At 46.0% G+C, this 13,560-nt stretch overlaps 1 protein-coding gene across 4 annotated transcripts in view; it reads right to left on the bottom strand.

Annotated features, from left to right (window-relative positions):
* The window catches only part of Trappc9 (trafficking protein particle complex 9), a 551,206-nt gene that overhangs the window by 511,505 nt on the left and 26,141 nt on the right, over positions 1-13,560 (bottom strand). For 3 of the 4 annotated variants that reach the window (XM_029555013.1, XM_008851069.2, XM_017802700.2), the window contains exon 5: positions 8,701-8,727. The exons of the other annotated variant lie outside the window; for it this stretch is intronic. In XM_029555013.1, the coding sequence (XP_029410873.1) occupies positions 8,701-8,727 (27 nt within the window). The remainder of the gene's footprint in view (positions 1-8,700; positions 8,728-13,560) is intronic. 4 annotated transcript variants of the gene reach the window in all.

Below are 13,560 nucleotides of genomic sequence, written 5' to 3'. Positions count from 1 at the left end.
CAAACAAAAAACCACATTCACTGAGTTTCAGAACTACTACTAACAGAAACTCTGATTGGAAACAAGATATTTACACTGTCTCAAAGCAGTTTTCCACAAACTACTTAATGATTATGAAGGGAAATACAACTGGAGAGTGAAAAACCCGGACAAACGCCTTTCAACAGAGGCCAAGGTATGAGCACCAGTACTGGGACAAACCCCATACACCACAGACACATCACTACCCCTCACGGTCCACCAAAACGCATGCGCGAAAGGAGGCCACTTCAGGCAAATTCCAACTGAAAACATCCTACAATATAAATGCTCCTCAGAAACATCAATTATCATGAAAAGCCAAGAAAACTCAAGAGGAGGAGAGATAAACCCAAAGAAAGCGAGAGGAAGGAAACGTAAGGGTGGTGTCAGAAGGGGATGAAACAGTGCAGGAAAAAACACAACAGAACCAAAGCTGGTAGCTGGGGCGTGGTGGCGCACACCGTTAGTCCCAGTACTCGGGAGGCAGAGGTAGGAGGATCTCTGTGAGTTCAAAGCCAGCCTGGTCTACATAGTGCATTCCAGGCCAGCCGGGGCTACAAGCAAGCCCTGCCTCAAAAAGATCAAAAACAAACAAACAAAAAAAAGAGTTTTCTTTCCAAATAATCAACAAAACTGGCAAACTCTAAGTACAAAGGACAGAAGAGGGGACTCAAATTACTGAAATCAAAGCTGGTGTGAAGAAATTGTGTTACTTACAAGAAAACAGAACTGGAGATCATCATGTTAATTGAAATAAGCCAGACTCAGGCAGACAAATGTCAGATTTCCTCTCACAAGGAATCTAGATTTAAACAGAACACACACAACACACAACACACACACACACACACACACACACACACACGTACCCCACATAGAAGGACAACAATTTGGGGAGGACGGGGATCAGTAGGAGGTATAATGGGGGTTGATGCGTACAAAGAACAACAGTGTCTGTACGAAAACGTCAAGATTAAATCCATACGTTATACACTGACAAAAATAGGAATCAGAAAGCAAGAAAAAACTGGCCAGAGAGATGCCTCAGAGAATAAAAGTACTTGCCACACAAGTCTGGGGACCTGCACTCGATCCCTGTAACCCATGACAATGTATAAGCAAAGAACCAATTCTGGAAATTTCAGGTTGTCCTTTGACCTCTTCACACATGACATGCCTGTACGTGCGTGCACTCATCCACATTCATGTGCACACACATATGCACATACACACATACACAGATGTAAACACTCGTGCACACATGCACACTGTGAGCATACACTGTGTTCTCTCACTCACATACACACAATAATAAATTTTTAAAGCAAAAAACAAAAGTTTACTGTCTTTCCATACGTGAATCTACTTCTTGCCTCTGTTTTGGACCCATTTGACGGACCAGTAAGTATCACATTGCTGCGATTCCCAAGTTCAGTGTAAGCTGTGACATGAGGTGGCTTAAGTTCTGCAAATTTGTTGCTCGTTTTAAAATTAGGTCATTTATTTGGTGTGTACTTAGGCTCTAAGACTAAGTCAGGTTTTTTCTTTTTCTTTTTTCTTAAGCCAGGGTCTCACCGTACAGCTCTGGTGGACCTGGGACTCCTGCAGACCAGCCTAGTCTCGAACTCAGAGACCTGTCAGCCTCAGTCTCCAGAGGACTGGGATTAAAGATGTGCACCACCACACCTGGGTTAAATAAAATTCCTAACGACCAAAGAAAATGATTCAGGGCTGAAAGAACAGACATTATCATCAACCTTATATAAATAAACAGGATTTTAAGGGGATACTATGAACATTTGGATGTCAATAAATTATACACTCTAGATGAGATGGAGAAGTGCCCAGAAAGATACAAACTACCAAAACAAACTCCAGGAAAAAAAAGGGGGGGGGCAAATCTGAATAAATCCAAAGGCACTGAGCCAATAATCAAAACCTTTCTAGCTGGGCCTGGTAGCAGACGCCTTTAATATCAGCAAAGGCGGGTGGATCTCTGTGAGATCAAGGCCAGCCTGGTCTACACAGTGAGTTCCAGGCCAGCTGAGGCTACAGGGAGACTCTGTCTCAGAAAAGAGCACACATACACACAAAATTGTGTATAAAGGACAGAACACAGGCTGGAGAGATGGCCTAGTAGTTAAGAGCACTGACTGCTCTTGCAGAGGAACCAAGTTCAATTTCCAGCACCCACATGGCGGCTGACAACTATCGGAAACTCCAGTTCCAGGGATCTGACACCCTCTTCTGACCTCCGCAGGCATTGCATGACATGGGTACACTTACACACATGAAGACAATACTTTCATACACATAAAATAAAAATAATAAAAAATTTTAAAAAAGACTGAATCTTTCCCCCTAAGATCAGGAATAAGAGACATCTGAATTCAAAAGCAAGAAGTAAAACTATTTCTGTTTTCATGTAGACAATTGCTGAGGAATCCACTGAAAAACTATAAGAGTAGCAGGGTCAGCAAGGTTCTGGGATAGAAGATCGATACCAGGAAGTTAACTATTCACATAAGCTTGCAACGAACCAGCTGAACGTGAAACTGTGAAAACTCATCCATTCACAATGACATCAAAAATATTTAAGTAGTTTTCAAAAATAAATACAGGGGCTGGAGAGATGGCTCAGCAGTTAAGAGCACTGGTTGCTCTTGCAGAGAAAGCAGGTTTGGGTTTGGTTCCCAGCACCCACACAATAGCTAACAATCCTCAGTAACTCCTCTCTGGTCTCTGCAGGCCTTGCATGCACAGGTGCACTTCCATACATGCAAGCAAAACACTCGTACACATAAAATAAAAATAAATCAAAAATAAGATTTTTTTAAATAAACATATGTAACAGGCAGGAAAGATGGCTCGGCAGTTAAGGGCACGTGGTTGCTCTTCCAGAGGACCAGAGTTCAGTTCCCGGCACTCACATAAGTGGCTCACAAGCACTGTAAATCCAGGTCAGAGGATCCAACGCACTCTTCTGGACTCCAGGGGCACTGCACTCACTGGTATGCACTCTCTCCCACATACACACATAATTTAAAAAAAAAAAAGAACATCTTTCCATTTATCTTTATTTATTACCCTTTTTTTCACCCCAAATGTTGGGAATTAGGGGTCTCATGTGCTCTGTGCAACTGCTCTACCACCAAGCTGTACCCTGGCCATGCAGCTATGTCTGAAATTTTCTGAGTGTGACTTCATACATACATACATGTAGTATATATGCTATATTCTGTTTCAAGATTTATGTTTATGTATGCAGCTGTGATTTATGTGCTCATGTGTGTATGCAAACAGTGGGTAATGTTCCATATTGGTCCACAGATTCAGCATAATCACTATCAAAATACCAGGGGGATTCTTTGCACTCAGACTTTCATTAAGCTCCTTTGTGTCTGTTTGTCATTCGCCGACTCCTTGTCCACCCTCTCGACGACCCTGTTCCCATCGGACTGAACTGCCCCGGTCTGGGCTGGTCCGTTGCACCACAGAATAAACAAAACCATCTTGAAGACAAATATAGGAGAAGAGTGAGTAATTTGAAATTTAGTTTTTCTTCTGTTTGTTTTTGGTTTTGCTCTTCTGTTTTTTGAGACAAGGTCTCACTATATGGCCCTAGCTGTCCTGGAATTCACAGATCCTCCAGCCTCTGCCACTGCTAGGATTAAAAGCATTCATGTCCATGTCCCAATATTTTGCTGTTTTTATCTTCTAATATCTCTACAATGACCATGATTTTGACAACAAGAGAGGGAGATAAGTCATGTTTAAAAACAGACAAGGCTTGGTGGCACATGCCTTTAATCCCAGCACTGGGGAGGCAGAAGTAGGCGGATCTCTGTGAGTTCAAGGCCAGCCTGGTCTACATAGTTTGTTCCAGACCAGCTGGGTCTACAGGGAGACCCTGTCTCAAAAAAGACCAAAAACAACAACAACAATAATAATAATACACAAACCTGCCAGGCATGGTGGCGCACACAGTTGATCCCAGCAAAGGCAGAGGCAGGTGGAGCTCTGTGAGATCGAGGACAGCCTGGTCTACGTAGTGAGTTTCAGGCCAGCTAGGACTATAGCTTCTCAAACAAAAAAAAAAAAAAAAAACCTTGAAAAAAAATAATTATAAAGCAGTAAATAAATACCTAATAAAAAAAACTTACAAATAAGAGTGTAGCTACACTTTTCATAAACTGAAAGCGTGTAAGCACAGGCGCCTTGCACTCCTTGAGAGGCTTATGTGACGCTAACCAAACTCTCTTCAGAAATCCTAATTCAATAAGGAAGAAACAAAGAGAAAACCCCATCTGACAGCCAACTCCAAATACAAGAGAAGCCTGGAAATCCTCCGGCTAACACTGGTTCAATAGAACAACATGGAGACTGGAGTTCTGTGCCTCTGCCAGGACAAACTCGCTCAAACTAGACCCAGGGATGGCTTTTTAAATAGAATGCTCATGCTAAAGAATTGAAAGAGTGACAAAATGCTCTGAGCAGCAGATATGTATACGCGCATGTGAAGGCTGCACCCCAGGCCCCATAAACATGTAAATGCTTTCCTGACTATGGGGTCCTAGTGACTTCAGCCTGATCAGAATATCTTGATTAAGCCAAACAATCAATATGCCACTTGTCAAATATAGTTAATGAAGCATCTCTGCTGTGTGACCATCACAGGACTACAAAGCTCCTAAAACTGATGACAAGCCTGTGCGGGGGCTGTGAGGACACTCTGCCATCCTGCAAGCTGCTGTCAGCAGATCACAGAGGCGTTTCCATGTGATCCTGTCCCCTGTGGGGTGAACAGCAGACACCGTTGTCAAGACCGTAGAGAGACGAGGCCTCTGGAACACCTTGTTCTAACTCAGCCACTGCAAGACAAAAAGGCACTGTGCCAACCCAGGGTTTGCTAACCGTGTATCTGACAACCAACTTGTACCTAGAAAATAAAAAGAACTGTTACAACTCAATAATTAAAAGGCAGGTGAGAACAGACCTGCTCCCAAAGGAAATAAACCAATGACTAGTACGGATTGAAAAGATGCTCATTAGGAAAACCAAAAAATCTGTGTCAAAAACCACAGGGAGTAGAGCCAGGCGTGATGGCGCACACCTTTGATCCCAGCACTCAGGAGGCAGAGGCAGGCGGATCTCTGTGAGTTCAAGGCCAGCCTGGTCTACATAGTGAGTTCCAGACTAGCTGGGGCTACAGGGCGACCCTGTCTCAAAAAGACCAAAAAAAAAAAACCCACAGGGAGGTACCACATCCATCAGGAGTCAGAGGTGTCTGCTGTTCTGGTCGATGTAGAGAAGCAAACTCACATCACTGGTCAGACTGCCCAGTGGTACAGCTACTTTGAAGAATGATCTAGCAGTTTCTCAAGAAGGTAGGCACTGAGTTTCTGCCTGACCCAGCAATTCCACTTACCAGATACATACACACACACAAAACCTTGCACATGAGAGCTCACAGCTCCATTATTCATAATAACCACAGAGTCGATCGAGTCCTGCAAGAGTCCATCAGCTGACAGACTGGGAAGGAAAAATATGGCCTGTCAACAGAATTGAGCAACTGCAATGGCTAATTCTCGTTGTTGACTTGACACACCCAAGAGGAGGGCACCTCAAAGGAGGAGTTTCTTCCACCAAACTGGCCTGTAAGCATGTCTGTGGGCCATTTTATTTAGTGCCGGTTGACGTGGGAGGGGCCAGCAGGCTGTGGACAGTGCCATTCCTAGGCAAGTGGACCTGTGCTGTGTCAGAAAGGCAGCTGAGCCAGCCAGGGAAGCCAGGGAACACTTAGTCCATGGTCTCTGCTTCGGTTTCTGCCTGGATTTCCTGCCTGAATTCCCTCAAAGATGGACTGTGCCTTGGAAGTGCAGGATGAAATAAACCTTTTCCTCCCCAAGTCGTTTTTGGTGAATGTTTTATCACAGCAACAGAAAACAAAATAGGACTGTAACTTTCTGATACCTGCTATAAGGATGAGCCTTAAAAACATTAAGTTAAAGAAGCCAGTCTCCAAAGACCACACTATGAAATGTGAAATGGGCACAGCAGGAGCCTGGGAGGATGGCAGTGAGGGCACTGTGCAACTGCAGAGGCCAGGGAGAGGGGGTAGGGCGCAGGAGCTTCCTGTGGAGGACATGAGTCATGCCCTACAGTGATCTGCTGCTGGGTACACTCCAGCTTCCCTCACACTAAAAGCCATAATTTTCAGTGAGAAGACTGTTTTGAAGCTGCTTTAAAAAATTAAGAAGTCCCCAGAACAGTACCTTACGTAGGTGCAAATTGCCAGTTTTTATTACTGGAAGAAAAAAACGCCTCTCAACACCAATGTGGGAAAGTGAGTACTAGTGGGGTGAAATTAGCAGAGACGGTTTTGCTTCCGTGGAGCCCTTGTTGGATGCACATAAAATGTTCAGAAACAAGAAAAAAAGAGTTTGAGAAAAGGATTGCTCCATTTAAAGGGCAGATTGACAACTCACAAGTCTGTCTGCCACAAGGGATGGAGGACGTCCTTCTGTTCTTAATTAGCAACGAAACAAGCACCAGAGTCCAGCAGGTACCCAGAGCCCTCTAGCTTTCTTCCTGAGTTGGGGGCTTCAGGGAAAATGGGAGGGAGGCTGAAACCACTGTCTACACACACAGTAGCCTTGTAAAACTCAAACACATGTGCAGTGGCCTACATCCAGAATAACTCTGTACAAGTGAGTTGTCTGCAGGGCTGGACAAGTGTCACCTCTGAGAGGGTCTGCCGCTCAGGCTTACTGGCTTCACAGGACCAGGCCCCACCACTGCCACACAGTGCACTAGCTGGTCAGCTGCCAGAGTTTAAACAGCGGAGGACAGCCAAAGTAAAAGATGGCCAGGCTCTCAGCTGGGCCGAGTAAGGCAGGGGTTGGTGTGGGGAGCTCAGAGTCGAGTGGAACCCAGCTCACACTGTGTCACGTAGGGCAGCTGGGAAGACACCCTCCAACACGCTGATTGACACGTGCATCCTCCAGTTTCCCCCACCACTGACTCTGACCCCACATCGGTGCCCCACCCCACAGACTCGCTCCAGCCCACATCCCCCCAGCGCTACAACCTCAAATGCAGACTTGTTCTCCAAGTCACCACGGATTGAGGAAAACATTCTTTCCTTACGGCAGCAAAAGCTGACTTTGGAAGCAGTTTTATGGCACTCTTGTCTACTTCTCCTGTGAGAGCGACTGACAAAACGAAATTCAGTACTTTATATCAGGCTTAACTGGCCAGTCTGGGCTCAATAACATCTATTTGTCAAATATCAAAGCATCCAACTTCAATTTGATTCTTTGGTTTTCCTTTTTGTGAGGTGGGTTGGGTTTTATTTTTTAGTTTTTTAAATTTATTTATTTTATGTGTACAATGTTTTGCCTGCATGTATGTAAGTGCATTCATGTTGTATAATGCCCACAGAGGTCAAAAGAGGGGCACCAGAGCCCCTGAAACTGGGGTTACAGATGGTATTTAGCCACCATGTGGGTGTTGGGAACTGAACCCCAGTCCTTTGGAAGAAGAGCCATCGCTCCAACCCAGGGTTTTGCTTTTGATATGGGGTCTTGCTATATAGCCAAAGCTGGCCTCGAGCTTGAGATCCTCTTGTCTCAGCCTCCAGAGCGAGACTGAGTTTGCAGGTATGTGCCTGCACCACACCTGGACTGCCCATCATTGTGCAGAGAGACCCCACTGGCTCCTGTCACAGGAAGCTCTGGCCTGGGTTTTTTTCTTCAGCAACTCCGGTCTCCAGAAAGCAAAAGGTGCGTTATACTGTCCCCAGACTGCACCGAGACACTTAGCTGGCAGCACAGTGAAAAGCCTGGAATCAAAAAGTAAACATGCAGAGCTGAGCCCACTCCACTTTAACTCAAGACACATGAGATGAGGGCAGCTGTCTTGGGTGCGAAGCCTGAGGAAATAGGACTGCCCGACTTGCATTCTTTAAAGAAAGGAGCCTGCCATTGCTCCATGATTTACTCCATCATTGTAATTAAGCCAGAAAGTAACTCATTGTGAAGTAACAAAGCATTATAACAAAATAGGGAGTTTTGGATTACAGAAAGTTAAGAAGGGGGAAAAATGCAAAATTTCTTTCCCTGTTAAGAATATACGTGCAGCCAGGCATGGTGGCTCACTTTCAGGAGACTGAGGCAGGAGGATTGCCATGAATTCAAGGCCAGCCAGGACTACAGAGCAAAACCCGTCTTCTCAAAATTAATAACAGTAATAAAATAGAAATAAATAAGTAATAGTGATAAAAGAATTGCAAAATGCAATAGGAAATCCAAATCACTGCAGAAAGGAGCACGGGCCACAGAATCAGAGCAGTCATTACCATGAAGGAATTCAAAAATCAACAGCACACGCATGCTCAGTGCACTCAGAGAATTCAAGGCACGATTCTCCAGTCGTTCACTTCACCATGCTAGGGGGAGATTGTTCCTTTTCACAGACAACATAAAGCGATAGGGTGCCCCATCAAACAAGGACCAAACAGCAATCAGGTATTTAACAGTTCTGATTTAAATTACTTAAATCAGAATGTTCTGACGATCACAATCCAGAAATTTGAACCATTCATTCACACCACCATGAAACAAGCACTTAAAACATAATAATAACCAAAAGAAACTAAGCATGTAGATCATGTACCTGGGTCAATGAGAACTTCCTGTGCCCCTGGAAGAAAGAACAGATTATGGTCTTTTATTTGGAAAATAAAGCTACTTTTAAACACATTTCACAGTTCTCATACCCTTGAAAAATCTGAGACACATGTCTAATCATTAAGCAATTCTGGGTAACAGGGTGGCAGACACAGTCCTCCTTTGTGTCAGTGGGGTAAACAGAAATCTGTTATTAATCGTACTGTAGACAAACAGGAAAGTGCCCCAAACCTCGTCCCTTCCTGCTTTCTAAGCTCAGGCTCCTCGCTCTCCTTAAACAAGTGTAAGAATCCCAGCTTTCCACCAATTAGCCAAGTGATAAAGGCATCATTTTGCAAATATATGTTAGCACTCTGGAAGAGGGGTGAAGGCATCGGAAGTAAACTCACTCTCTCTCTCTCTCTCTCTCTCTCTCTCTCTCTCTCTCTCTCTCTCTCAGGATTTCTGAAGTTTGCAGGTAGCTTTGGCTGAGTCTGCAGCTCAGCTGATAGAGTGTTTGCCTAATACAAATCCTGGGTTCAAACCCCAGCACCGCATAAACTGAGCATGGTGGTGCATGCCTATAATCCCAGCACTTGGAAGACAGGAAGATCGAGAGTTCAAGATCATCCTTGGCTACATAGTGAATTTGAGGGCAGCCTGAGATAGGGAGGGAAGGAGGGATAGACAGACGGACGGATGGACACAGGGAGGTACAACAAGGCTGGGTGTAGTACCCTGTGCCTTTAATCCCAGCACTCAGGAGGAAGAGACTGGTGGATCTCTAGGAGTTCAAAACTAGACTGGTCTACATGGTAAATTCTAGACTAGCCAGGGCTACATGGTGAGACTCTGCCTCAAAAAATAAAAAACAAATTTTGTTTTAATGTGTACTGGGTGTATTGCCTGCATATAGGTAAGTGCACCCGTGTTGTGCAGTGCCCACGGAGGTCAGAAGAGGCTGTTGGATCCCCTGGGACTGGAGTTATGGACAGTTGTTAGCTGCCATGTGGGTGCTGGGATTCGAACCCGGGTCTTCTGCAAGAACCACCAGTGTTCTTAACTGCTGAGCCATCTCTCCACCCCACAAAAGTTTTTAAAGAGGAGAAGGAGAAGCGGGGTGGGGGGGAGGCTTTGTAGTGAGTTTAAACAGAGAACAATTCGCTTTTTCACTTTACTATTCATTCTCCAGAAGCTGGGAAGCCCTCCTTACCTGATGCACTATACAGATGTCAGTGTGGGCCAAGGAGTCCTCTCTGCAGAATGGAACCCCCCCCACCCCCGCCAACAGCAAAGCACACCCCACAGGCTCCTGGGCACAAGACTCACACTGCCTTGGTTTGCATCTCTGTTGTGATAAACACCATGGCCAAAAAAACTTGGGGAGGAAAGAGTTTATTTCATCTTAAAACTCCCAGGTCACAGGGAAGTCAGGGCAGGAGCTGAAGCTGAGACCGTGGAGGAACGCTGCTTTCTGGCTTGTTCCCTGACTGTGTTCGGCTACTTTTCTTCTACAGCCCAGGCCCACCTGCCCAGGGATGGCACCGCCCACAGTGGGCTGGGTTCTCCCACATTAACAATTAAGAAAATCACCAGGCAGGCATTGTGGCACACTTGGGAGGCAGAGGCAGGTGGATCTCTGTGAGTTCAAGGCCAACCTGGTCTATAGGGAGTTCCAGGATACTTAGAGCTACAGGGAGACCCTGTCTCAAAAAAAGAAAATTAAGAAAATGGCACAGATGTGCCCACAAACCAGTCTAGCAGAAGAACTTCCTCAGCTGAGGGTCCCTCTTCCCAGGTGACTCTAGTTTGTGCCAATTTGACAAAAACAACCAGTATACATGCCTGTCATCAGCTATTACCATTTTAAACATTTTTATAGGATTCAAAAAGTAGGTCCACATAGCATGTTATTACTAAAACACAGCATTTGTTCAAGTGTCTATAAAAAGAGCAAGCCCATAGTCTTGGTGCTATTTAAGAGCTATGTTACGCACAACCATCTCTACTCGTGTGCGTGCGTGCGTGCGTGTGTCTGTCTCCGCATGCACCCACGCACCCAAGGAGGCTGGAGGCAACCTTGGGCACCATCCCTCAAGGCTACTATTCTACCTTGCTTTGCTTCCTTTTTTGACATAGAGTTTGTCAATGGCCTGGGACTGGCCCAGGCATTCCCTTGTCTCTGCCTCCCCAGCGAGGCCATCACAGGTGCACACCACCATGCCCACCTTTTTTTTAAATGGGTTCTGGGGATCAAACTCAGGTCCTCAAGCTTGAGTGGCAAGTACTTTGCTAACAGCCATTTCCCTGGTCCCTTTCTCCTTATTTGTATTTTTTGTTGTTAATGTTGGTTATGTGTGTGATATGTGTGCATGCTTTGTGTGTACATATGCATGCACGTATGTGTGGAGGTCAGAGGTCAACATCGGGTGTCTTTCTCATCATTCTCCACCTATCTTTTGAGACAGTGACTCTAACTGAACCTGGAGCTCACAAATTCTGCTGCAACGACTGACCAGCAAATTGCAGGGATCCTTCTGTCTACATACATACACACACACACCAGCACTGCACCTCGCTTTGATATGAGAGCTGTGGACCTGAACTTGGGTCCTTGTGCTTGCCCACAAGCACTTTGTCACTAGCCCTACTGTGGAGTTTTTGAGACAGGATCTTGCTATATGGTCCAGGCTGGCCTTTAACTTCTGATTCTCATGCCTCAGCCTCACAAGTACTAGATTTACAGGCATGTACCACCATGCCTGGCTTAAATGGTTTACAATAATTGTTTTTGCAGTCCTGGGTGTTGGACGCTGAGCTGAGGTCCTGTGCATGCTAGGGAAGCATCAACCACACAGCCATATCCTCAGCCCTATTTTTTTTTTTTTTTTTTTTTTTTTTTTTTTTTTTGTCTTTTTGAGACAGGGTCTCCCTGTAGCTCCAGCTGTCCTGGAACTCACTATGTAGACCAGGCTGGCCTCTAACTCACAAAGATCTGCCTGCCTATGCCTCCCAAGTGCTGGGATTAAAGACGTGTGCCACCATGCCCAGCCCTTAGCCCTATTTTTTTAAATAACATTTCATTGATTCTTTGAGAATTTCCTAGAATGCATCTTGATCATGTTCGGATCCCTCTCCTTTCAGATCCACCCCCACATCCCTAGCCCCCTCACTTCACGGCCTCTATTTTTTTTTAACATTTTGTTATTTTTATTTTATGTGTATGCGTGTATTGCCTGCATGTAGTAAGTGTACCCGTGGTGTGCAGTGCCGGCAGAGGACAGAAGAGGCTGTCAGATCCCCTGGAACTGGAGTTATGGACAGTTGTTGGCTGCCATGTAGGTGCTGGGATTCGAACCTGGGCCGTCTGCAAGAACAGCCAGTGTTCTTAACCGCTGAGCCATCTATCCAGCCCCGGCCTCTATTATTCTTTTTAGGCCTATCAAACCTAATTTGTGCTCCCAAAATGCTCTTGGGTGTGGGTCCATCCCCCTGGAGCCTGGTCAACCTACCCAGCATCACATCCTTAAAGACAACTGCCTCTCCCTCTCCCTCTCCCAGCAGCTCTCAGTGGTCCACGGTTCCTCAGCTAGGCCTGGGGCTTCTTGCCTTACACCCCCCACACGTTATGCCCCTACCCCGGCTACCAAGCCCTCTATTTGTAAACACTGACTAAAAATACTTCAACTTACATCAAAATAAAACACAGGTAGGTGGTTTGTACCTAGTGCTGACCTGAGTCCCTCCTTTCCCCTGGGTGCCTCAGGGGAAGGCCTCCACGTGCTCGGCTGTAGCCTGACAGGGATGTCCCTCAGGAAGTCCCTGAGGCCCAGAGCTACCTGGATTGCATCTCTCTGGGACTGGGAAACAGCATTAAGGTGCCCGCTGTGCTGTGCCCTGTGCGGCACTGAGGTACCCGCTGTGCTGTGCCCTTGGTTCATAGAGAATGTGGCTTTGGAGTAGCAGAGGGGACACCTCAGTTCTCCACCTTCCTAACCTTGTCTCAGTTCTCAACTGGTTGTTGAAGAAAAGAGGAGTTTTCCAGCGGGCCAGCGTACACTAAGTAGCAGCGATTAAGCCCCAAGTAGATGCAGATTGACTAACAAGAAACCTGGCTGAGCGGTGGCTCAGGGTGCAGCATCTTCCCAGAATAACCAAGGCCCTGGGTTCCATCCCCAAACTGCAAGAAGAAAAAGAGAGAGAGAAATGAAAGAAAAGGAGAGAGTAGCGGGGTACAGGACACACGCCTGCAGTCCCGGCACTGGGGGCTGAGGCAGGAGGAGCCTGAGTGTCAAGGCCAGCCTGAGCTACGCAGTGGGACTCTGTCTCAGAAAAACAAGACAAAACAGAAAGCAGCTGTGTGGCTTTGGGTAAAAACATTCAACATCTGCCATTCACACTGCTGCTGCTGACCATCCGCCCTCTGCTTCTGCTGCGCCTGGCACTGAAGGCCAAACCCAGGCTTCACACGTGCCCTACCACTGGGTTACAGCCCCAACACTTCTGATGTTTTGTAAGCAGAGTTGGGGTTTGTTAGAGGACATTTTAAGCACAAGAGCTAAGAGAGAAAGAGAGAGGGAGGCCCAGAAAGAAAGCAAGATGCACCCGACAGCACAGGTGTGGGCTTCTCAAAGAGGAATCACCGCCCCGACACCCCTTTATGATCACGTTTTTGAAACAGGATCTTGCCAAGTTGCCCAGGCAGGCCTTGAACTTTGAATTCGTCTTCCTCCTGCCTCAGCCTCCCTAGTAACTGGGATCATAATCGCAGGTCTGTGGGCTAGGCCTGCCTCTTCACTCACTTCTGCCTTGGATCTTTCTTCATAAAACCTTTTCTGACTATTCTAATTACCAAACATCAGAAAAT

Source organism: Nannospalax galili, unplaced genomic scaffold, assembly GCF_000622305.1.
Source record: "Nannospalax galili isolate Female #2095 unplaced genomic scaffold, S.galili_v1.0 scaffold525, whole genome shotgun sequence".
Classification (NCBI taxonomy): Eukaryota; Metazoa; Chordata; class Mammalia; order Rodentia; family Spalacidae; genus Nannospalax; species Nannospalax galili.
This window is presented reverse-complemented; position numbering and strand designations above follow the sequence as displayed.